Source organism: Erythrolamprus reginae, chromosome 1 (genome assembly GCF_031021105.1).
Source record: "Erythrolamprus reginae isolate rEryReg1 chromosome 1, rEryReg1.hap1, whole genome shotgun sequence".
Lineage (NCBI taxonomy): Eukaryota > Metazoa > Chordata > Lepidosauria > Squamata > Dipsadidae > Erythrolamprus > Erythrolamprus reginae.
Genome location: NC_091950.1, coordinates 142,533,444 through 142,557,164, shown reverse-complemented (window position 1 = coordinate 142,557,164; position 23,721 = coordinate 142,533,444). Strand labels below are relative to the sequence as shown.

The following is a 23,721-nucleotide window of genomic DNA, read 5'->3' as shown; positions in this document are numbered from 1 at the left end:
AGTACACAGAGAAACATGAGCTGACTAGTCAATCCAAATAGGGGGCCTGAGTTAATCAGTTATGGAAGATGGGGTTTTATTTAAAAGCAGAATATTCATGTCACTTGAAAAAGTTAGGTAAGAAAGGAAACCCCAACCCACAGAAATCTATGAAGTACAATAGGGCATTATAGAACAGGTAAGGGATGAGTGAAGGGGTAGCGACTGAAATCAACCTCTCTGGAAATCATTTTTCCTTCCTTTTGCAGTTTTTACAATAAACCTTGTTTTAATTTTATATCTAATTAAGATATTCCCACACTTATTTTGTGGGAAGCGTTTAGAGTATCCCCCTTCCTGATGTAAATAGGTTGCTATTTTCCTCCTCCTCAGTAAACCAAGACAGAAAGGAAGATCTCCAGGGGGGGGGGGGGAATGACTGATGGCACTATTATCAGAGTAGCTCTACCCAGGAAAGGAGACAGTGGGTATAATACATTTATTATTGTCTGGAGCCCAATCCATCACGTTCAAGGTGTACATCCCTCTCTAGAAATTTATTGTCAATGATGGCATGTAATTGCATTTAATAAAAAATTAGATATTCCCTCTTTAAGCTGAATGTAACATTCAGCATTATCGAGGAGCTTTTTTGTCAATTGGAATAGAGAATCATTTCATTCTGTTACGCTCATCACTGAATGAATACTAAATTTAGCAATCTGGATATAAAGAACTATCTCAGTAGGTAATGTATTTCTGCATGAGATCTTCTCATGACTAAGGAATCTGAATCTGTAAGTGGGAAATTGTTACTTTATAGTACAGTGTTATGAAATATGGAAAGATACAGGTAGGAGGTTGTTAATACTAAGAAGAGAACATTTATAGCTCAGGGTTGAACTGAGGAGTCTTTCATGCTCTCTGCTTGGTTGGGTTTTTCTGCAGATATTTTGTTTGCAAGCAACATCTTCAATGCTTACAGTGGCTGTTGATTGGGGAATTGGTTACCTCTTGACTGTTGGCCTGGTATTAATTTTGGTATTAATCCCTGCTTATCTGAGTGTTGCCAGTGAGGTGGTTTTGATCTTTTGTTTCCTTTATAGCTTTTTGATTGTGATTTTTGATTGATATGTAAATGTTGCTTATCTCTATGTGCCTGCTGATGGCTGATTTGTCTCAGTACCAGGTTTTCAGGAAATCTCTAGCTTTGCGGGGTGCTAGCTTAGTCTAGGGTGCTCCTATTTTTCCAGTTCAATTAAGGAGTTTTCATCCTGTCTTTTGACTACTAGTTGGTGTGCATGGATGCAGTCTGCTAGTCTTCTGCCTGTCTGTCCTGCATAGTGGCTGTACTACTGTCCTTACATTTTATGTATTTATTTATTTATTGGTTTTGTATGCCGTCCCTCTCTGTAGACTCGGAGATTGTAGATTGTAGATGATTCTTCTTGTTCTTCTGGCTACAGGGTCTTTTGATTTACTTAAAATATTTTGGAGGGCTTCAGTTGGTTGATACATTACTATGATGCCATGTGGTTGCAGTAGTCTGTTGGTTGTTTGTCGCGTTTTTGATGTATAGCAGTGCTATCTTATGTTGATTGTGCTATAGAGGGTTGAATGGTTAGGCTCTTTTTGATAAATTTTGTTGAAAGATGTTATATAAGTGTGCTGTTTCCTTTTTCTGATGTCCAAGATTGCTGCAGTGTTTTTGTGTTAATCTAAATAGTGTTCTTACACAGCTTCTCTTATGGGAGAAGAGATTATTCTACATAGTACATGTAAAATACACACCAGTAATGCATGTTGAAGGAGTATCATCTTGAAATTGTCTACTCTGGGTGCCGTATAATTTTGAAGGTGCATTTGTGAGATGTGTTATCCAGACATTGTCCAATGAAGTTGAATTCAAGTAATTCATCTTCTGTTTCAGATTAGATGTTACATATTTAGGTAATTTTGTTAATTGACTAGAATAATACTTTCTCCCTGCTAATTGGTTCCATGAGCTTCTGAACAAATTTGCAATGACAAAGTGCAAGTATATACTTGTTAAGGAAAACGTTTGAATATCAAATGCAGTTAATAAAGTTGAGTGAGTGATTCTTTTTTGCTTTGGATTGCTTTTCCTTGTACAGGTGTCCAGGACTCAGCTTTTACATCTCCCCAATCATACCCATTTACAATGTTGTGGTCTTCCTTTTTGTGTTGGCCAACTTCAGTATGGCCACTTTCATGGATCCTGGCATATTCCCCAGAGGTAAGCATCGTTCCATTTTCTTGCAAATCATAAGTCTAAAAATTGTGATTAGGACCAGGGTTGTTTCAGTTTTTCATCTGTGAGGCATTTTCTTTTTTAACATCTGTATAATTTTTTTTATCACAATATAGGCAGTCTCCAACTTACAAACATTCATTTAGTAATTGTGTGTATAACAGCACTGGAAAAAAGTGGCTCAGAACCGTTCCTAAGACTTAGGATTGTTGTGGTGTTCCCCACAATCTTATGATCAAAATGTGGATGCTTAGCAACCGGCATATATTTATGGTGGTAGCAGTGTCCCAGGGTCACATGGTCACCATTTGTGACTTTCACAGTTGACAAGCTGGGTTTGCTTAATGACCACATAATTTATAACTCATCATTCACTTAGCAAATATGGCAAAAAGGTCATAAAATTGGCTGCAGTTTGCCTAATTAACTGCCTTGCTTAGCAACAGAAATTGTGTAACCTGTAACACAATGATTACCTGTAAAAATGGAAATATTTGCCTTTCTAGTATAGGTCCAAGAGTGAATATTAAGAATTTTAAATATTTGGTCAGTATTATTGGAAACCATGGCTATATTTTCCTAAGGTAGTAAATTGGAATTTCTCAGTTTTAGCAGTGAACACATAGCATTGCTCTTTTAAAAAAAAAATATTTATTTATTTGATTGATTGATTGATTGATTGATTGATTGGGCTTATATGCCGCCTCTCTCCAAGGACTCGGGGCAGCTTACAACATATAAAAATACAAAATATAAAAACAAATTCAAATTCCTTTCTTGTTTGGCTTCTCTTGCCAGGTTGTCTGACTTACAAGCTTGGTTATTGGTGTATTGCATACATTATATAATCCATGTTGTCTTGACTGCTTCAGTCAACAACGTATAAAATTATTCTTCAATGTACAATCACAAGGGAGCCCAACATCTCCATTGCTCAGGAAGACAGCTGTTAAGTGAGGTGCTCTCCATTTTACAATGTTTTTTTGCCACAGTTGTTTAGTGAATCACACAATCCATAAAACAAATTGACTTCACCTTTTAAAAACTGGCTGGGAAGGTTGCAACTTTTGGTCACATGACCCCTGGACAGTGCAGTCATAAATACATGCCAGTTACCAAGTGCCCAAATTTTGATCACGTGGCCGTGGAGATGTTGGAAATGGTCATATGTGTGAGAACCAGTTGTAAGTCACTTCTTCAAGGCTGTTTAGTTGCGAATGATCACTAAACAAACAATTGTAAATAGAGGAGTACCTGTAATAAAATTTTGGTTTCGGCATTCTGAAAAAAAAAAAATCTATCTTGCCATCAAGTATAACTTTTTTATTATTACAAATCTGGAAGGTGGAGATATATTGATTCTGGTTTTCCCCCCACCTTTCTTTTCTTTTGTATTTGATGCCTTTCTTCTGCTTTAGCTGAAGAAGATGAGGACAAGGAAGATGATTTCCGAGCTCCCTTATACAAAACTGTGGAAATAAAGGGAATTCAAGTGCGCATGAAATGGTGTGCAACATGCCGATTCTACCGGCCCCCACGCTGCTCCCATTGTAGTGTCTGTGACAACTGCGTGGAGGTAAGAAGATAAAAGGAGAAGAGAGAGCCTGACTTAAAGAGATTGGAAATGCTTATTCTACATGGGATGTTGTTTGGCATAATCTGGGCTGCTTTTAATCAATTCCAGAATTTGAGTATTGAATGTCAAGTTTTATAATGTAATCTTGAGAAAGAAGAAGGGAATAATAAGGGAACTCACAGGACTTTCAGAAGGGGTGGTGGTGTTAATTCTGCTGTTCCTTTTTTCCCCTTTTATATCACCTTTTTTCCTGAAATAAGCTTTTCAGATTCCTCCCACCCAACATTTGAACAGCCCCAGACCTGCTTAGCTTCAATAGGATTGGAGTTTCACCCGTTTTCAAATTATACCTTAGTCGCAGGATACATATAACCAGTCATTGAATGTAGGTTTATTTTTCTTGTCTTCGGGCAATACCAATTCATTTAGGCCATCACTTATTTAATTATCCAAGCTCAACACCAAAGTTGTCAGATGCCACAAGATGCTCCTTCTAAAATACCAGGGCTACTCTAAAGATAGCATTGAGAATTTGTGGAGGTTCAGAGTAAGGTTTAGAATGGCAGGGCCAAAAAAGAATTGTTTTGAACTCGTACAGCAGGGTAGCTCTGAAGATTAAAAGCATCTCGGAAGGAAAGCTCTTCAGTTTCAAAAATCTATTTGCCAAAATGGTGGTGAGGGGAGAAGGGGGGGGGGGACTTGCCAAAGCATATTGGAAATACAGAGATGGAAAATGGGTTGCCTCAGATGTAAACCTAGGAAGACATTGATATTTTCACTGGCTAATGTGAGAGTGGGACAGGGAATGCAGTTCTAAAAACAGTGTCTGAAGAAAGTTATTCATCTGCTAAGGAAGGAAGTATTTCAAGAGTTTTTGACAAAAAGTGTGGTTACTCTTCCACGGTTGTTTCATCATCGTCAGTGAAGGCAGAACATTGTTATGCTTCAGGATTCCACTCTGGCGCTGTAGCAAGGAAAAATTATCTGAGATGAAGCAAACCATTTGAATCGGGTTTTCTCTGCTGAGCAGTTCAGCAATTTTTGGGAACATGTTCAGTAACTTTGTTATTTCTGCTTGTGAGGTCTGGGAAATTGGATAGATGTTACAAACTGTATGTAGAGCACTGATGGTGAATTTTTTTGCTCAGGTGCCAGAAGGGCGCGCGTATGTGTGATAGCACGCGCGTCCATGCCCACACCCATAATGCAATGCCCACTCTTCCCTCCATGCATGTATGCACATGCCCCCCCTCTCTGCCACTCCCCACCCACCCCAAAAGTCTGGGGAGGGTGAAAAACTTTCTGAAACGGCTGTTGGGCCATTTTTGCCCTCCGGAGGCTTTAGGGAAGCTTCCCTGAAATCTCCGGACGTGAAACAGCCTTCCTGAATGCTGAAAATCATCTGACATAGGACAACGCCTTGTGCGGCGTCTGCTATGGCTCCACATGATACCAGTGGCACGCGTGCCATAGATTCACTATCACCGATATAGAGAGATTTTAGACAAATGCATATCCTGACACTCTTTATGTCAAAACTCATCTGTCTGTCTATACGCACATACACAAACACACAGAATACATGAAAAAAGAGGAAAGGCATAAGGTCAATCAGATCAAAGGTCTATGAGTTCATTGTGGCTATACCATTCTTAACGGGAGTTACATTTCAATTCCATCCTGAATGGAAATCAAATACAGTGGTACCTCATCTTATGAATGCCTCTTCTAACAAACTTTTCAAGATACGAACCCGGTGTTTAAGATTTTTTTTGCCTCTTCTTCCGAACTATTTTCACCTTATGAACCCAAGCTGCTGCTGCTGGGATGAAGGGGTTTCTTTTTCCCCCTTTTTTTGAAGAAAGAAAAGGGAGGGGCAGCTTGGAGGGGGAAAGACTTTGCATTAACAAAAGTAGGAGAACAGCATGCTTGCAGGCACTGAAATGGTGTCTTTTGAAGAAAGAAAAGGGAGGAGCACCCCCCTTGCCTTTCTTCCTTCCCACTCACCCTTTAGCCTAGCCTTGCTTCTTCCACCCACCCCCTTTAGCTGCTCCTCCCTGCCCTCTGTTCGCCTTCCTTCTAAAGTTTGGGATTTTCCTGAAGGATTTGCACGCATTATTTGCTTTTACTGTACATTGATTCCTATGGGAAACATTGTTTCGTCTTACGAACTTTTCACCTTACGAACCTCCTCCTGGAACCAATTAAGTTCGTATCATGAGGTACCACTGTACTTGAATTGTAGTCAGATGTGCTGTAGTTTAAAAGGATTTTATTAGTAATGTAAAACTATAGCCTGGCTTTCTAGAGGGATGATTTTCCTAACCTCCTTTTTTTTTTTAAATGGAAGGAATTTGACCATCACTGTCCATGGGTGAACAACTGCATAGGAAGACGCAATTACCGCTACTTCTTCCTGTTCCTGATCTCACTTACAGCGCACATCATGGGTGTGTTTGGCTTCGGTTTACTGTATGTCCTGTATCAAGTGGAAGAGCTCTCTGGAATCCGCATGGCTGTTACGTATCCTTTAATCTCAAACACCACCCCCATTCCCCAAAAAAGGAACTTCCTGGTAAAAATGAACTGGCAAGGAATTTTCAGATCTGCTTAAGAAAGTGCCAACTATCAGGTGGGAAATGAATCTCCAGATTAGAAATGAATTGTGATCCTTCAGTATTGTTCCTTGACCTTGCTGCAGTATGGCCGTGATGTGTGTGGCTGGTTTGTTCTTTATACCTGTAGCTGGTCTTACAGGATTTCATGTGGTACTAGTAGCCAGAGGTCGCACTACCAATGAACAAGTATGTATTTCCCATTTTGTTTTGTTGCTCGTTTCACTGAATTTTACCTAACCAGTTTTTGGTCTTTGCAGGTTACAGGCAAGTTCCGAGGTGGAGTAAACCCATTTACCAATGGCTGCTGTAAGAATGTCAGTCGTGTCCTCTGCAGTTCTCCAGCTCCCAGGTAAATTCTGCTTCACCAGAGTAAGATGGAGAAGAGGAGAAATGAGAATTACTGTCTTCATTGTTAGTGTGAAAAGTGAGAGGAAGGTTCTCGTGGCTAATTGTCCCAAAGGTTCTTTATCAAGAGGCAACTGGACTTTCTGGACCAGAAAGTCTACTTGCCTCTTGAAAAAGCACCTTTGGGACCACCATGACCTGGATGGCTGAGGATCTCCATAGATACGATTAACTGTATGAATGATTCAGCAAGGAGATGCTGGGTTGCAGAAAGCAATGGCTAACAATCATTTTAGTTCTTAATCATAGACTCTTTCAATGGGAAACTGTAGGATTCATCAAAGTAATTCCCTTGTTTGGTGCAGGAGGTATTAGTGTATCTATGACAGATGACCATCCAGTCTTTATCTAAAGACTTCTGAAGAAGGACTCACCATTCTATGTGGCAACATGTTTCATTGGCTGTTACCTTGTACAGGCAGAAAGTTTCCTCATGTTGTCTAGGTTGAACCTCCTTCATTATAGTTTAAACTTTCAAGTAGTCCTTGAGTTACAATAGCAACTGATATTGGAATTTGTGTCACTAAGTGATGTGGTCATAAAGTGAAACCTTATGTTACCGTATTACTCAGCGACAGCAATTTCTCCTTAAGATGTAACTTCATCACAACTTCTTGTGGGCTTCCAGCAACCAAATTTAGTGGGGAAGCTGGCAGGAAGTTGCAAGTTTCAGGTGTCTTGTAAGCAAGTTGGCTGGCAGATAAGTGGCTGCTGCCAGGGAGGGACCATAAGCAATTGTGCAAGTTGACCAGAAAGGCCCAATCTCAACAAGGGTTGGGAAGAGCGTGCCAGGACACACAAGGGGACAGGGAGGTGTGGCACAAGCACAATAAGGCTTGGTGTGCATGTGTGGGTGGTTGGAAGGCATAACTGAAGAAGGTCTGGGGGAAGGTGAATGGGTGGGGAGTTACCCAATCAACTTCCAGACTTTCTCTGCCCACTTCCCCATTGACTTTGCTTGTGGGAAACTGGCAGGGAAGGTTGCAATTTGCAATCACATTGCCACAAGATGCTGTAAGTACCTAAGTGCTAAACCATGAGAACCACTGGAACTTCAAGGAGTGATTGTAACCACTACTCTTCACTGCTGTGGCAACTTCAAACCATTGCCCTTGTTAACCAAGGACTATCTGTATTCTCCAGCTCATAGCAACAGAAGAAATCTAGCTTTCTTATATATAACAACTCTTCAGGTATTTGTAGACTAGAGTAATATCACATATCCCCAACAGCTGCCTTTTAATAATCCTAGCTCCTTTAATATTCTTCGTAGAGATTTGTTTTCCATGTCCTTCACAATAAGGATGGGAGAAAACAAACTAATCTTGAATTTTAGCAAGACAAAGTTACTGTTTATCTAGCGGGATGCTCAGGCAAAACCAGTGGTATTGCTTATAGTTGAAAGAACTGCTCCTGAAGGAACAGATCTGTAATTTTTGCCTGAAGAGTAGTTGGAAGCCAGGAGAGTGTTTGGCTAGCTTATCTTACTACAGTGATTCATGACATTGTCACCACTCGCCCAGGTTAGAACGTGGGTTACTTTTAAAGTTACCACGTGAAAGCTTCAGTTGATTCTGTGTATTATCGAGCTGCTATTCCCTACTAGGAGCGCAATGCATCTTTACTTTGAGCATTGGTTTTCTATTAGCTTCCATTCTATGCCGAGAGTGATCTGTTGTAATGAAGCCATGCTGGCTTTGGTTAATTAGTAACCTGCCCCCCCCCCAATGCTATTTGTTCATCTGCTTGAGAAACTTGCCTAGTATAATTTTTGTTAAATTTATTTACTGCCTCTCCTGCCATGAGGCTACTCTAGGTGATTTACAGTAATAATAACAATAACATCATCATCAACAACAATAATAATAAATAAAATAATAGAACAATAAGTAAACAGTGACCAAGGAACAAAATACATCAATAATATGTTTGTTTATGTTTATTGAGATTTGTATGCCGCCCCTCTCCGCAGACTCGGGGCGGCTCACAACAAAGTGAAAAAAACAGTTTACAACAAATCTAAATTTCTACTAAAAACATTAAAAAACCTCATTTTCTAAACACACATACATACACACATACCATTCATAAATTGTATATGTCCGGGGGAGATGTCTCAGTTCCCCCATGCCTGACGACATAGGTGGGTCTTAAGAAGCTTACGAAAGGCAAGGAGAGTAGGGGCAGTTCTAATCTCCGGGGGGAGTTGGTTCCAGAGGGCCGGGGCCGCCACAGAGAAGGCTCTTCCCCTGGGGCCCGCCAACCGACATTGTTTAGTTGACGGGACCCGGAGAAAGCCCACTCTGTGGGACCTAATCGGTCGCTAGGATTCGTGCGGCAGCAGGCGGTCTCGGAGAGATTCTGGTCCAGTGCCATGAAGGGCTTTAAAGGTCATAACCAACACTTTGAATTGTGACCGGAAGTTGATCGGCAACCAATGCAGACTGCGGAGTGTTGGTGAAACACGGGCATACCTAGGTAGGCCCATGACTGCTCTCGCAGCTGCATTCTGCACGATCTGAAGTTTCCGAACACTTTTCAAAGGTAGCCCCATGTAGAGAGCATTACAGTAGTCGAGCCTCGAGGTGATGAGGGCATGAGTGACTGTGAGCAGTGAGTCCCGGTCCAGATAGGGCCGCAACTGATGCACCAGGTGAACCTGGGCAAACGCCCCCCTCGCCACAGCTGAAAGATGGTTCTCTAATGTGAGCTGTGGATCAAGGAGGACGCCCAAGTTGCGGACCCTCTCCGAGGGGGTCAATAGTTCCCCCCCCCCCAGGGTAATGGAAGGACAGATGGAATTGTCCTTGGGAGGCAAAACCCACAGCCACTCCATCTTATCCGGGTTGAGTTTGAGTCTGTTGACACCCATCCATGCCCCAACAGCCTCCGGACACCGGCACATCACTTCCACTGCTTCGTTGACTGGACATGGGGTGGAGATGTAGAGCTGGGTATCGTCAGCGTACTGATGATACCTCACCCCATGCCCTTGGATGATCTCACCCAGCGGTTTCATGTAGATATTAAATAGCAGGGGGGAGAGGACCGACCCCTGAGGCACCCCACAAGGGAGAGACCTCGGAGTCGACCTCTGACCCCCCACTAACACCGACTGCGACCGACCGGAGAGGTAGGAGGAGAACCACTGGAGAACAGTGCCTCCCACCCCCAACCCCTCCAGCCGGTGCAGAAGGATACCATGGTCGATGGTATCGAAAGCCGCTGAGAGGTCAAGAAGCACCAGGACAGAGGATAAACCCCTGTCCCGGGCCCGCCAGAGATCATCCATCAACGCGACCAAAGCAGTTTTCGTGCTGTAACCGGGCCTGAAACCCAACTGCTGGGGACCTAGATAATACATCAATATGGTAAGCCAAAAAAGAAAAGGTGGCAGAATAAGGGTGGGTTCCACATACTTTTGCCATGGGTTCACATTGCAATGTTTCACGTGTGCATACTCGCTCCGCTTGTGCGTGCACATCGCCTTGTGCAAATTGACTTTCGCACACGCTCAAAAGGTGGTTTCAGCCTGAAACAGAGCTGAGGAGCTGCTCAGCTGTGCTTTAAGTGAAGTCATAAAGGTCGGTGTTAATCCAGAGGTGGGAGGAAGGGCTTTTTTCAAAGCAGAGGACTAGGAGAAGCCATCCAAACACTGAAAAATATCACCGAAAATTCAAAAAAAACCCACCCAAGATGGCGGCACTCACGGACCAGCACAGGCAGAACCGGATCCGTGACGCCATCTCCACGTCAACAGCGGCTCGCTAACGATTTGCGCAATCTGGTTCGAACTGGGAGGAACCCTCCCTTGGGTAGAGAGCAAGAGAACAGGGGGATGGAGTCTGCCATCAATCCAGCAGATACCTCCAGCCTGGAATACCCCCATCTGGTCTCCAAGGCAACCAGCAGAGCTAAAATTGACAGGTTTGTCATTTTATGAGTCTGTCTCCTTCCTCTTTTTTGAAATTGGGGATAACCTTTGCTCTTCCCTGGAACTTCACTGGTCATCCACCAGTTGAATATGCTTTTGCAGTCATTGCACGACAGGTAACCCTTGACTTACAACACAACAATCGTTTAGTGACCATTTGAAGTTACAACAGCATTGAAAAAAATGACTTGGTGACCATTTTTCACACTTCCAACTGTTGCAGCCTCCCCATAGTCATGCAACGAAAAGTCAGATGTTTGACAACTGGCATTTATTTATGACAGTTGCAGTGTCCCAGGGATCATGTGATCTCCTTTTGTGACATTTTGACAAGCAAAGTCGACGGGCAAGCCAGTTTCACTTAAAAACTCTGTTACTAACTTAGCAAATGCAGTGATTTGCTCAACAACCCTGGTGAGAAAGATTGCAAAATGGGACAAAAGTCACTTAACAACAGTCTTATTTAGCTACATACATTTTGGATTGAATGGTCATAAGTCGAGGACTACCTGTAATGATCATGCAGAATGCAGCTGCGAGAGCAGTCATGGGCTTTTCCAAATATGCCCATGTTACACCAACACTCCACAGCCTGCATTTGTTGCCGATCAGTTTCCAGTCACAATTCAAAGTGTTGGTTATGACCTATAAAGCCCTTCATGGCACCAGACCAGATTACCTCAGGGACCGCCTTCTGCTGCACGAATCCCAGCGACCAGTTAGGTCCCACAGAGTGGATCTTCTCCGGGTCCCGTCAACTAAGCAATGTCGCCTGGCAGGACCCAGGGGAAGAGCCTTCTTTGTGGCGGCCCCGGCCCTCTGGAACCAACTCCCCCCAGAGATTAAAACTGCCCCCACCCTCCTTGCCTTTCGTAAGCAACTTAAAACCCACCTCTGCCGCCAGGCATGGGGGAATTGAGATCCTCTTTCTCCCTAGGCCTTTACAATTCTATGTATGTATGTATGTTTGGTTTTTATATTAATGGATTTTTAATCATTTCTAATATCAGATTACTATTGTACACTGTTTTATTGTCGCTGTTAGCCGCCCCAAGTCTCCGGAGAGGGGCGGCATACAAACCCAATCAATCAATCAATCAATCAATCAATTAATTAATTAATTTCTTCAGTACCTCAGTGTAGTATGCAGACTGACTCTTGGTTCTTTCTTTTCTGGCTATCACAAATAAAGTATAAGACATTCATTTTCCCAAGAGGTGCTGGCTACCTTCATCTTTTCAACCGATTCTTCCTGTTGGTAATGATTTAATCCACAATAACAGAAAGAAGCTTGCCTTTTCTTCCATCTTTTTGACAAAGTTATCAGCAAGAGATAACAAGAATTTATTAGACCTAATTGAAATCCCCTAGTATCACCCAGGTGGTCTGTGAAAGACTCCTGCAGTGGTATCACTTTCCTTTCTCTTTTCCTTTTTATTGTTACCCAGATACTTTTAATAGAATTTCCATTCTCTGCTGAATTTTTTGCTCAGTATATATTTTTTCTTCATGTACAGTGCAACGCCCCCACCCTTTCTATTCAGTCTGCTTCTTTTGAATAAATTACACCCTTCCAATGTTGTGCATGAATCATGAGCATTATCCCACCAAGTTTCAGTGATGCCTATCACATCATGTTTGTTTTCCTGAATTAGGATCTCTGGTTCTCCCTGGGGAAACTGATGTTTGACAGAGCAGCTGTGTTTTTCCCTCTCCCTTGTAGATTGTAAGGGGTGCATGCTGATCAGTATCTAAAGATGTAGGAGTATTCATTTGGTATAAAGGCTGACGGAGTGATCTCCTTTAAAGTGCCTGCGGCCTGTTTCCCAAATTAATGAAGGCAATTAAATTCTGACTCTGGTCATTTAAACTAAGACTTTCCTGGAGCAGAAGATGAACGGTTGATCCAAGCATTCTATTTCGTTGGGGTGGGGGGAATATATATTTCTGGTTTATATTAGTCCATTCAGTCATGTCCAATTCTCAGGCTGTCTGAACAAGTCTGCAGTTTTCTTGGCAAGGGTTTTCAGAAGTGTTAGCTGTTGCTTCCTAGAGAAAATAACCCAGCTCAAGATTATCAAGCTAGCTTCGTGCCTAAGGTGGAACTAGAACTCGGTTTCCTAGGTTTTTTGCCTGATGCCTTAACCGCATTAACTGACTCTCACTTTAGATAATACGGAACACTAATTAGCTCCAAATTAAAAATATGTGATATTATTAGTGAGGCCTCCAGTTGCAACTTGCTTTTGTACTAGTTACATTTTTGTGCATGATTAAACAGGAAACCTGTACGAGTTGCCATAAAACAAAGCTTCCCTTTCAACCTCTGTCACTATGTAAAACATATTAGCACCGTGCGACTTTCTGTAGGCATCTGAATTTTGTTGCTTAACTGCCCGCCTTCTGCCGCACGAATCCCAGCGACCAATTAGGTCCCACAGAGTTGACCTTCTCCGGGTCCCGTCGACGAATGTCGTCTGGCGGGGCCCAGGGGAAGAGCCTTCTCTATGGCAGCCCCAACCCTCTGGAATCAACTCCCCCCGGAGATCAGGACTGCCCCCACCCTCCTTGCCTTTCGCAAACTTCCTAAAACCCACCTCTGCCGTCAGGCATGGGGAAATTGATTCCCCTGGGCCGGTCCGTTTTATGCATGGGATGTCTGATTGTTTTTACATTAAGGGTTTTAAACTGTTTTAATAATTGGATTTTTACTGTATTTTGTTGTTGTGAGCCGCTCCGAGTCTTCAGAGAGGGGCAGCATACAAATCAAATCAAATAAATAAATAAATTTAGATTGTTTTTCTGTATCCAGCACATCTACTTTGTAATGAATCAGAATCTACAAGTACTACATTTCCCTGTCTAACAATACTAAAGTTCTGTGTATTCATTTTTTTCACATTTATAAAATTATATTAAAATTAACTGTTGTGCAGAAAAGCAATGTCTTTCCATAAGAACAATTACGAAAGGAAGGAAGGACAAAAGGTTAGAACACATTTCCTATTGTGCAATCTTGTTTTGTATGTTATTCCTTTATTGGAATTGCAAGGTAATTTTATATATCAGCCATTTTATCTGTTACTTTCTTCATTACTTCTAGTTACTTCTAGAAACTGCCAAGTTTAGTTTGCGGGGGCGGCATTGGTCACCCTGGTTCCTTTGTTTTTGTGCTTTTGTACTATTCTTTGTTTCTAAAAAGAATTAACATCTGTAAACCGCCAATACAACTAGGAATCTGGCAGCATATAAATTTAATCAATTACTATCATTTTTGTACACCTTTAAAACAATATCAAGGTAATCCTCGAGTTAACATAGCAGTTGTACTGACATTTCTGTCACTAAGTGATACGGTCATAAAGGCAATATCACTTAGCAACAGCAATCCCTGCAGTTCTGTTGCCATCATTAAGCAAGGATCCTGGGTCTTTAAATAAGTATCTTTTCACAACTTGCTGCCAGCTTCAAACAATAAAAGTCAGTGAGGAAGCTAAGAAAAAATTGCAAGTCCCAGGTGGCTTGCCAGCAGGTAGATATTGGGTGGAAGAGGAAGCGAGGGTTTTCTGCAGGTGGCTGGTGAGGTGTAGAATGTGCACAGCAGGGCTTAGGTAGCTGATGCCAAGTGTTAACTCATTCTGCCAAACAAGCAGTTTTTGCCATGAACTGTCAAAAAGTACTCGGGCTGGACACATTTTATGGCGGCTGTTGTAACTCTGATAATTGATAAATGACGGGTCTGCCTATACACAAATGCCTTCAAATTGCAAAATGTATGTACAGTGGTACCTCGGTTTTCGAAAGCTTCTCAGTTCAAACAAATCGGTATTCGACCAGGAAATTCAAGAAACTTTTGCCCTGAAATCCAAACAAATACAGTAATACCTCGTCTTACGAACCTAATTGGTTCCAGGGGGAGGTTCGTAAGACGGAAAGTTCGTAAGACGAAACATTGTTTCCCATAAGAAACAATGTAAAATCAATTAATCCGTGCAAAAAAAAAAAAATCGCAAAAAAACGACGACGACCGGCTGTCACCTTTTGAAAGAGCCAGGGGAGCTTCCCAGCGTCCTCCTGAACCCGAACGCCAAACCCGAACTTCCGGGTTCGACGTTCGGGAGGCCGCCGAGAAGCCCCGCGGCAATTTTAAAAGGTGACAGCCGGGGGGCTTCTCGGCGGCCTCCCGAATGCCAAACCCGGAAGTTCAGGTTCAGGAGGACGCTGGGAAGCCCCCCGGCTGTTTCAAAAAGCGACAGCCGGGGGGCGGGACTTCTTGGCGGCGGCGGCGGGTTCGTAAGAAGAAAAAAGTTCATAAGAAGAGGCAAAAATTTTCTGAACCCCGGATTCGTATCTTGGGTTGTTCGTAAGACGAGGGGTTCGTATCATGAGGTACCACTGTATTTGGAACTCGAATACTCGGGAGAGCTGAAGACAGAAGCCGGCAAGCTACAGAGAGAGAGAGAGACAGGGACAGAAGCAGGCGATCAAGAGAACTGAAGCCGGAAGCCGGCAAACTACAGAGAGAGAGAGAGAGAGATGGGGACAGAAGCAGGCAAGCTAGAGGGATAGACAACTGAGGAGGGGAATTTATCTTAAATTGTTTCAGTTCTCAACCAAATCGGTTCTCGACCACACTTCCAGAACAAATTGTGGTCGAGAACTGAGGTACCACTGTATTTCAAACCTTATTCTGGCATTACACTGCTTTGCTAAGCCAGGTAAACAAATGATCTACTAAAAGCATTATCTTACTATACTTTACAGAAATCCCTTTTCATTATTCACTAGGTATCTTGGGCGGCCAAAGGGAGAACAGACTGTATTAGTGAGGCCTCCATTCTTACGGCCAGAAATATCAGACGGACAGGTTGCTATGAAGATAATGGATAATGGTATCCAGGCTGAACTAAAGAGAACAAAGGTGAGGAGGAAATGAAAATGCTGCCCAAACAGTGGCTTCAAATTATTCTCTAAGTTTCGGCAGTGTGGGTAGGTATCAAATGATTACTTCAGGCATTGTTCGTTAGTAATGTCTCTCCTTGTTTCTGCTTCTCCAGGCGTTGAACTTGGACTTACATTTCCCTCCTGTGTAACTAGTACATAAAAGTTATGTCTTAGACCATTTAGTTTTTGCTTTTCACTTTTCATCCAGCAATAGATACATGTACAGTTTACAATAACATTTGTGGAAATGCTGGTGGAGTAATTGGTAATTTTAAGAACATGTTATCTTTATCCAACCAAGGGCAATATTGGCTGCTTAGCCAATCAGCTTCAAGTATTTTCCAGCCGGAATGGAGAACCTGTCAGGAGCCTTATTGCTCTAGTCCCACTACATAACAAGTATATTTATTAGAAAGCTGTGTCCTTATATCTCTACCTGCAAGACGTCTGGTTTCCTCAGTAGGATGCCTGTCAGTCCTTCCACTTTGCTTAAAGACTGGGCCCTTGCTGACCCTCTTCTGAATTAGTCTGCCTACATTCAAACACTACTCCACTTATTTAATAGATGGACTAGAAAATCCTGAAAATACACATAAGAATTATTTATTTATTTTATTTTTTATTTGTTTTGTCAAGTACATATTGGTGGTATACAAGGATATAATAATATTCCTATACATGATACTAGTAAAAAAAGAACCATTAGGACAGGAGAAGGAAGCATTGATTCTTGCCATCTTTCCAATTGTACCAGTATGTTTTGCTTTTTTTCTTCTTCTCTGCAGTCCAAAGGAAGCCTTGAAGTAACAGAGAGCCAGTCTGCTGATGCTGAACCACCACCACCGCCCAAACCAGACCTCAGCCGCTACACAGGTCTGAGGACACATTTAACCCTGACCACCAATGAGGGTAAGAGGGATTTCCTTGAGAGACACAGTCAGTTATGCGCCTGGGTGATCGTCTGTATCAGGAAAATACTGTCTAATATCGCTGCAAACCAGGCAATTGAACTTAAAATGTAATGATTAGTTTTGAAGTACCGTACTTAGCGAGCCGGCTGATAAGACTGGTGAGGAAAGGTCTGATAAGACACGACAAGCTTTATTCTCACTTTTCTCTGTACACAATGGCACACATGAAAATGAAATTCCAGTGGCTGCTCTCAAAAGAAAAATAATTAAGACCTCAAAGGTCCTCAAAGCTGTGACTGGCGCACCACCCTTGCAGTCACATGATTTGCATTGATGATTGAGATTTATGGCAGGTTGCAGGATCCCATGGTCACATAGCATTTTGTGACACTTTTTTTTACATTTTCCATCCAAAAACACCCATTGGACAGTCTGGATTTGTACTAGCAGCCACATGATTCATTTAATAAACAATAACCATTTAATTCATTTAGTGACTATCATAAAACCAGTTGTAAAATTGAGTCCAGTCACGTGGTGACTTGATTTATGACAAGAACAGTTTAAATTTACATTATATAACTTAAGAACAAAATTCCGGGCTCGGTTGTTATAAATCGAATATATGATCTTAGTTGTTATTTGGCCTACATAATACATCTGTGTGTTTCATAATATATAGGAAAATGTGGGTGGATGTATTTGGCACTTTGTTGTGCAGGGTTTCATTTGAATTCTCAGATCACTATTACTGCCTCCTGTCCAGAAGTGCTGAAAACTGAGGGAGAGACAGAGAGAAATAAAATATTCAAGAGCATGATAGAAAAACAAATAAATATTTCTAATGCATTTATATAATCCGAACTCTGTGTGTGTGTGTGTGTGTGTGTGTGTGTGTTCGTGTAAAACTTAATTTATATAGCCGTACATTTGTTTTTGTTTTTCTTCTGTAATTTTTCAGTTTTCATGCACTTTGTGTATAGGATTTTTTTACTTTTTTAAAAAAATGTATGCATTAGCATTATAATTACGATCTGTAATTATAGAAATGGAAATGTTCCTGTTGCCCTGTTTTTATCTCCACCCTTTGTGCATTATTTTAGTTCCTGATTGATTCTTTAACCTTCAGGGCGGATTACAGTAACTTGGTTCTCACAGTCCAATCATTTGCTATCTGTGTCACTTGAGAAAAGAATTCAAGGGGACACGCAGGACGACATGAAAACATCTAGGACATCCACACTTCTTTTCCCTTTCTCTATACAGATAGCAGTTTGCTAAGTAAGGACAGCCCTCCAACTCCAACCATGTATAAGTATCGACCTGGCTATACTAGCAGCAGTGTTTCAGCTGCAATGCCTCACTCCACCAGTGCCAAGGTAAATAAGCTTGCTTAGCATAAAGAATAGATTGTGGTAGATGAACATACAGGGGGAGGTGTTTGAAAGGGAATTTGGTTTGAGACTATAACACCTTAATTGGATTGATGTACATTTTACTAAAAGGTGGGGTGGGGTTGGCAGGGTTCAGACTCGAGCTTTGAGACCTGCTAATTGGAGCAGAGGAAAAAATGATGGATCACGGAATCGAAATTGTCATTTGTTGAATAATGTATAGGGGGAGCACTTTACATAGATAAATATAATTCTTATTTCAGAACAGGACTGTTAATCTAATTAGAACTGAGAAGTAGACTTGTTTAATCGTTTGATTTTGGAGAGCATTAATGAAAATTTCCCAGAGATTTTTTTGCTCATTGCTATTCTATAAAATACTTCCTCTTATATCCAGAAATATAGAACTGTAAAAATATATTTGCAAGCAGTCCTCAACAACAGTTTATTTAATGACCGTTCAAAATTACAGTGGCCCTGAAATAGCAATAGCACTTAGATTTATATACCTATTCAGAGTGCTTTACAGGTCTCTCCAAGTGGTTAACAGAGTCAGCATTTTGCCCCCTAACAATCTGGGTCCTATTTTATCCACCTCAAGCTTCTGAATGAAAGTGGGTTTTGAAATCCAGCAAACAAATCTAACAAAATGTCATATGTTGTCAACCATAGAATCACTGCGTGCTCAAGTTTAAATTTTTGTGAACCATGATTGCATCAGCAGCCAAATTAAGCAGTCGGGCTGCAGCAGCCAGAATATATTATATTTTCCCATAGTTTTGCTTCTCTAATTGTCCACTCATCCCTTTTCTTTCACCTCCTCCTCCACCCAAATGGTAATATAGGATGTCTCATCTTCAGACTAGCTATGTAAAACATTTGAAATATTTTAAGGTTTTGTATGATTTATTGTTTTTTTTAAAAACAGGTTTTTTATTTATTGTATTCTGCATTAACATACAATTTTGATGCCCTATGAAATGATTAAATAATTATAACAGACTCGACTTAAAAATATAACTGAAGCCATCTCATCCACAGCATTCATAACTGAAATAGAATTTAAATATACTGTACTGCTCAAAACAATAAAGGGAACATTTAAACAATATAACTCCAAGTAAATCAAACTTCTGTGAAATCAAACTGTCCACTTAGGAAGCAACACTGATTGACAATCAATTTCACATGTTGTCAGCACATTCAACTTTGTACAGAACAAAGAATTCAATGATAATATTTCATTCATTCAGATCTAGGATGTGTTCTTTGAGTGTTCCCTTTATTTTTTTGAGCAGTGTATATTATCCTAGATCTGTATTCAACATTGTGTTACATTATGCTGATTTTCAGTCAGTGAATTACTATAACATGTATTTGAATACCTTGCACATTTTCAATCTCTACATTGAGAAAATTATTTTCCTTCTGATATGCCTATAAGATGCCTTGAAGAAGTAGATAGCATAATTTATTTTTCAGTTCTTATTACAGAGCCTAGGAAGCTATGGAATGACTCCTGTATTTTTTATTCTCTATAACAGCTAAGTCGAGGAGATAGTTTGAAGGAGGCAACGACTATTGTTGAAAGCAGCCGAAACCCCAGCTATCGCTCAGAACCAAGTCTGGAACCAGAAAGTTTTCGATCACCCACCTTTGGCAAGAGTTTCCATTTTGATCCCCTCTCCAGTGGTTCCCGCTCTTCCAGCCTCAAGTCAGCTCAAGGCACAGGCTTTGAAATGGGCCATCTTCAGTCAATCCGCTCCGAAGGCACTACTTCCACATCTTACAAGAGCTTGGTGAACCAGACACGCAACGGGAGTTTGTCATATGACAGTCTTCTCACACCATCTGATAGCCTTGATTTTGAGTCGGTGCAGGCAAGTTCAGAGCCAGACCCACTCATGGGATACACGTCTCCTTTTCTTTCAGCCCGTATTGCTCAACAGCGGGAGGCTGACTTGCACAGTCGTTTTCCCAGCTCGGGTTCACCCAAGCACCAGCAACCTCGTGATTCTTCACCCGTCCGCTATGACAATCTTTCGCGCCACATTGTGGCTTCCATGCAGGAACGGGAGAAGTTGCTACAGCAGTCATCCATGCCACCACCCCTGGCCAAAGAGGAAGATATAGGCCTAGGGGACTCTGGGATACAGTCCACACCAGGGTCCAGCAATGCCCCACGAACGAGTTCCTCTTCGGATGATTCAAAACGTTCACCTTTGGGCAAAAACCCACTCACCCGGCCAGTGGCGCCTCGCTTTGGCAAACCAGAACCACCACATGCACTTAGAGTGCGGGCGCTGGGCTCACCAGACCAGCTTTCATCCTCTCACATGGGCAAATCTATGTCTTACAGCAGCCAAAAACAGTCGCCTCAGGCTGTCGTCCCGGAGACTGAGGAGGTGGCCTTGCAGCCTTTACTGGCACCAAAGTAAGTACAAGTGACACTTGTCTAGTTCTTTAAGTGTTCCTTGACCTAGTGGAGGATGAACCACACTTAGATCCGCCCCACCACTGCTCTGGAAAAGGATTCCAAGATAATTGTGATTCCTTCCAGCAACACCTGAAAGAAACGGCTGGGAGTGATCTACAGATAGTGTCTGCTCTCGTCTGTCCCTTTCTTTCCTCCCTTTTCCTTCCCAATCTCCAGTGTGTGAACCAATCCATTTCCTCACCCTTAGCTCTATAATGCAGGGTACATTGCATAGTATCACATTCCTTTTTGTGAGCTGTGTGGCTCTGTGAGATGGTCATTGGCTTTCATATGAGATGCTTGAATCGTTATATTGCCTGCCTGATTACTACCTCGTATATAAAAGCACTATAAGTGATACAATTCATCGCCCTATTTTTCTGTGTTCTGCTTCCCTATTTCTTGTGTATTCTTATGATACTTTTGAGGCCACACTCAATAAGCAGATGGAACAGCTTATAAGAAATAGTCCTTTTGATACATGTGCCCTTTCCTGCAACCCTTCCTTGGTTTGTAGTTATACTTTCATTTATCCCTTCCATACAGTGCTGTATTATGGCTAAATGTGGAATTCCCCGTGTGTAGAGTCCTATTCTCTTCTGTGTTTAACTTCAATGTCCTAGGACGCTGAAATATTTCTATTGCCTTGTCAGTTCTTTGTGGGCTGACAATCCACTGCTCTTGTATTTCCCTTTGCATCCCAGGCAATGCCAATATGTATTCCCAATTTTCCTTCCCTTAAGCTATCTGCGTGTGAGGCATCCTCCATTTCCATTGCCATTGAATGAGTGCTCACTTCCTGATGCCCTTGTATCCTTCCTTTTTCCCAGAGACGAGGTGCAGATGAGACCCTCTTACAGCAAGTCTAATGGACAGCCCAGGACTCTGGGCTCAACCTCACCCATACCTGGCCAGCCACCTCTCAACAGCCCCACTCGAGGAGGAGTCAAGAAAGTCTCTGGAGTGGGGGGGACCACATATGAGATTTCTGTATGAGGAGCCGATCTCCCCACTGTCTACTCCTCTTTGGCTGGTTTCCAAGCGTCCTGTCCCTGATGAGCAGGAGACAGGGATGTTGCTCCATCACATGCATGGACTTTTTAAAATAAAGAAATAAATCCAGGTTTCGGTGGGTGGGGGAGAACAGAGGGGACATTTACCTTTTAAAACTAAACTATCGAAGAGAGTTTCTAAACACTACAATGGGATCTCGGCCTTGCTCACCTCCACAGCCTGCACTCTTCCCTCTCAGTCACCAAAAGACTGCAGTCGGTCGCACACTGCCGAGAGTGAAGGGAAAGACTTGGTGTCAGCCTCCTCGCACAGAAGAGAGTGCAGGCTGTAGCCTGTCTTGCTACCAACAGAACAGTTAAACTTGTGGACCTCGTGCAATCGCTCGCCTCGTGCGGTAGGGGTTGATCATTTTTAATTTTTTTTTAATTATTACTACGGATTCTATATTTTTCCTCTTCTGAGTTACTGGGTGTGTGTATATATAAATATCTATAAATATATAAATATAAAAAGAAAAAGAAATTATATCTACCCATAAGTAAAGGGAGGCAAGCCTGGTCATAACGTCATCAGCTGGGCCTGAGGAAACCACGTGTCAACCACGTTCAGGAGAATCTGGTGGGGTAGAGCAGAACAGCCATTTGGTTCCCTCTCAGTGAAAACCACTGCAAAACCACTACCCCTAGTAGGGCTGAAAAAAATGCCAATAGGACATTTGCTCTGGCCTGGTTTTCTCTGCCTTTGGCCAAACATGAGCAGCCCTATTTGTTCCAGGAGGGAGCATACAAAAGGCACCACTTCTTTGGCTTTTGGTGTTGAAAATTGTCCCACAAATATTTTTTGTTCCTGAAGGTCTCGGAGGATTTAGGAAAACTGAGGGGAAATTTGGGTTCATACTTTTTCAATATCCAGACAGATATTCTTTCTGAATGATGCCCAGAGAGCAAACACTGTTCTCTCTAAACCAGGAAGCATGTGAAATACTCGTTATGTATCATTACAGCCTTGGATTGAGGTGCTAAGTGGAAAGGGTAGCAGTGGTCCTGAGTCCCTTGTGTGGAGATATTATTTGCATTTGGTAAATCTTCCCAAGTGGTTTCCTGTGTTTTTTTTACCTTGCTTTTATGAAATGCTCCATACGAATTTCTTGTGGTGTCACAGTTCTTTATTCCCAAACCTGGGCAAGAGAAAGAAGAGAGAGAGAGAAAATTAACCAAAAAGCAATATTTTTTCATATGCCAAATATCTCTCATCACGTGTAAAAGCCCATGTCAGTAGAAATCAGTAACCCAAGAATCCAACGGTCTAAGTCTCTACTGAATCTTTCTCTATGGCAATATCTAAACTGTGGCCTCCGTTAAGCCACACTTTTATTTTTATTATGACTAGCCATTTTAAAATGAGGAATAAAAGAATACAATGAGCCACTTCCTCTATTCTTGTGTAGTTTTTATTTTATTAACTGGAACATTGTGGATGGTGGTCATCAGCGTTGCTCGCGGTAGGCCCAGAATTGTTCAGTAGATGGCTAGATTTTGGAATTTGGCCACGGTAACTGCAACCATTCTGCTAAATCAGATGGCTTTCTTGAACAGGTAAGTGAGGACTATGCATTGCAACATTTACAACCCAAAAATGATACAATCAATTATGAAGTAACCTGGGATTTATAAACTAGATTATTGATCTTGGTTCAGATAGTTTCTAATAGCCTCAGGGGTTAGGCCTCTAATGGGTATTTTTCAAGTAATAGGTTCTATTCTAGATTTGTTACATTCATCCCTAGAGAGCATAGCACTTAATTATAATGATTAGGGATTTAGGTTGGGGGACGCAGCTCAGGTTCCATTCACCCTCTACACCTAGGAATGCCTTTCTAACTCCCAGTGAGGATACCTGTCAAGCACTGAACAAGATGCTTCTCTAATTTATTATTAAACTGGGCTTCACCTCACTTCAGACTCTAATCCTCTTTAGAGGTTATTTCGGTTAGGAAAATACAATGCTAATTTATATGTAGGAGAGAAACCTTGCTCACCAAGTAAGTTTTTGAGACTTTAGAATACAAATGAGATAATACCAAAGAGTCTTAAGGCACATTAAAATAACAAATCTCTTGTGAGTCGTGACATAAGGTCTTTGCAAATCCAAATCAAGTTGAAAACTAAGCAATCCCAGTAGGAAAAGAGAGAAAGAAA

The 23,721-nt window shown here is 41.7% G+C and overlaps 1 protein-coding gene across 1 annotated transcript in view; it reads left to right on the top strand.

Moving 5' to 3' along the window:
* ZDHHC5 (zinc finger DHHC-type palmitoyltransferase 5) overlaps positions 1–22,951 on the top strand; it is a 106,622-nt gene extending 83,671 nt beyond the window's left edge. Inside the window, exons 3-12 of the mRNA XM_070727233.1 lie at positions 2,115–2,236; positions 3,670–3,827; positions 6,178–6,350; positions 6,529–6,631; positions 6,703–6,794; positions 15,573–15,705; positions 16,514–16,637; positions 17,906–18,018; positions 19,578–20,467; positions 21,340–22,951. Coding sequence (XP_070583334.1) covers positions 2,115–2,236; positions 3,670–3,827; positions 6,178–6,350; positions 6,529–6,631; positions 6,703–6,794; positions 15,573–15,705; positions 16,514–16,637; positions 17,906–18,018; positions 19,578–20,467; positions 21,340–21,505 — 2,074 coding nt within the window. The 3' untranslated portion in view covers positions 21,506–22,951. The remainder of the gene's footprint in view (positions 1–2,114; positions 2,237–3,669; positions 3,828–6,177; positions 6,351–6,528; positions 6,632–6,702; positions 6,795–15,572; positions 15,706–16,513; positions 16,638–17,905; positions 18,019–19,577; positions 20,468–21,339) is intronic.
* Positions 22,952–23,721: the final 770 nt, after the last annotated feature.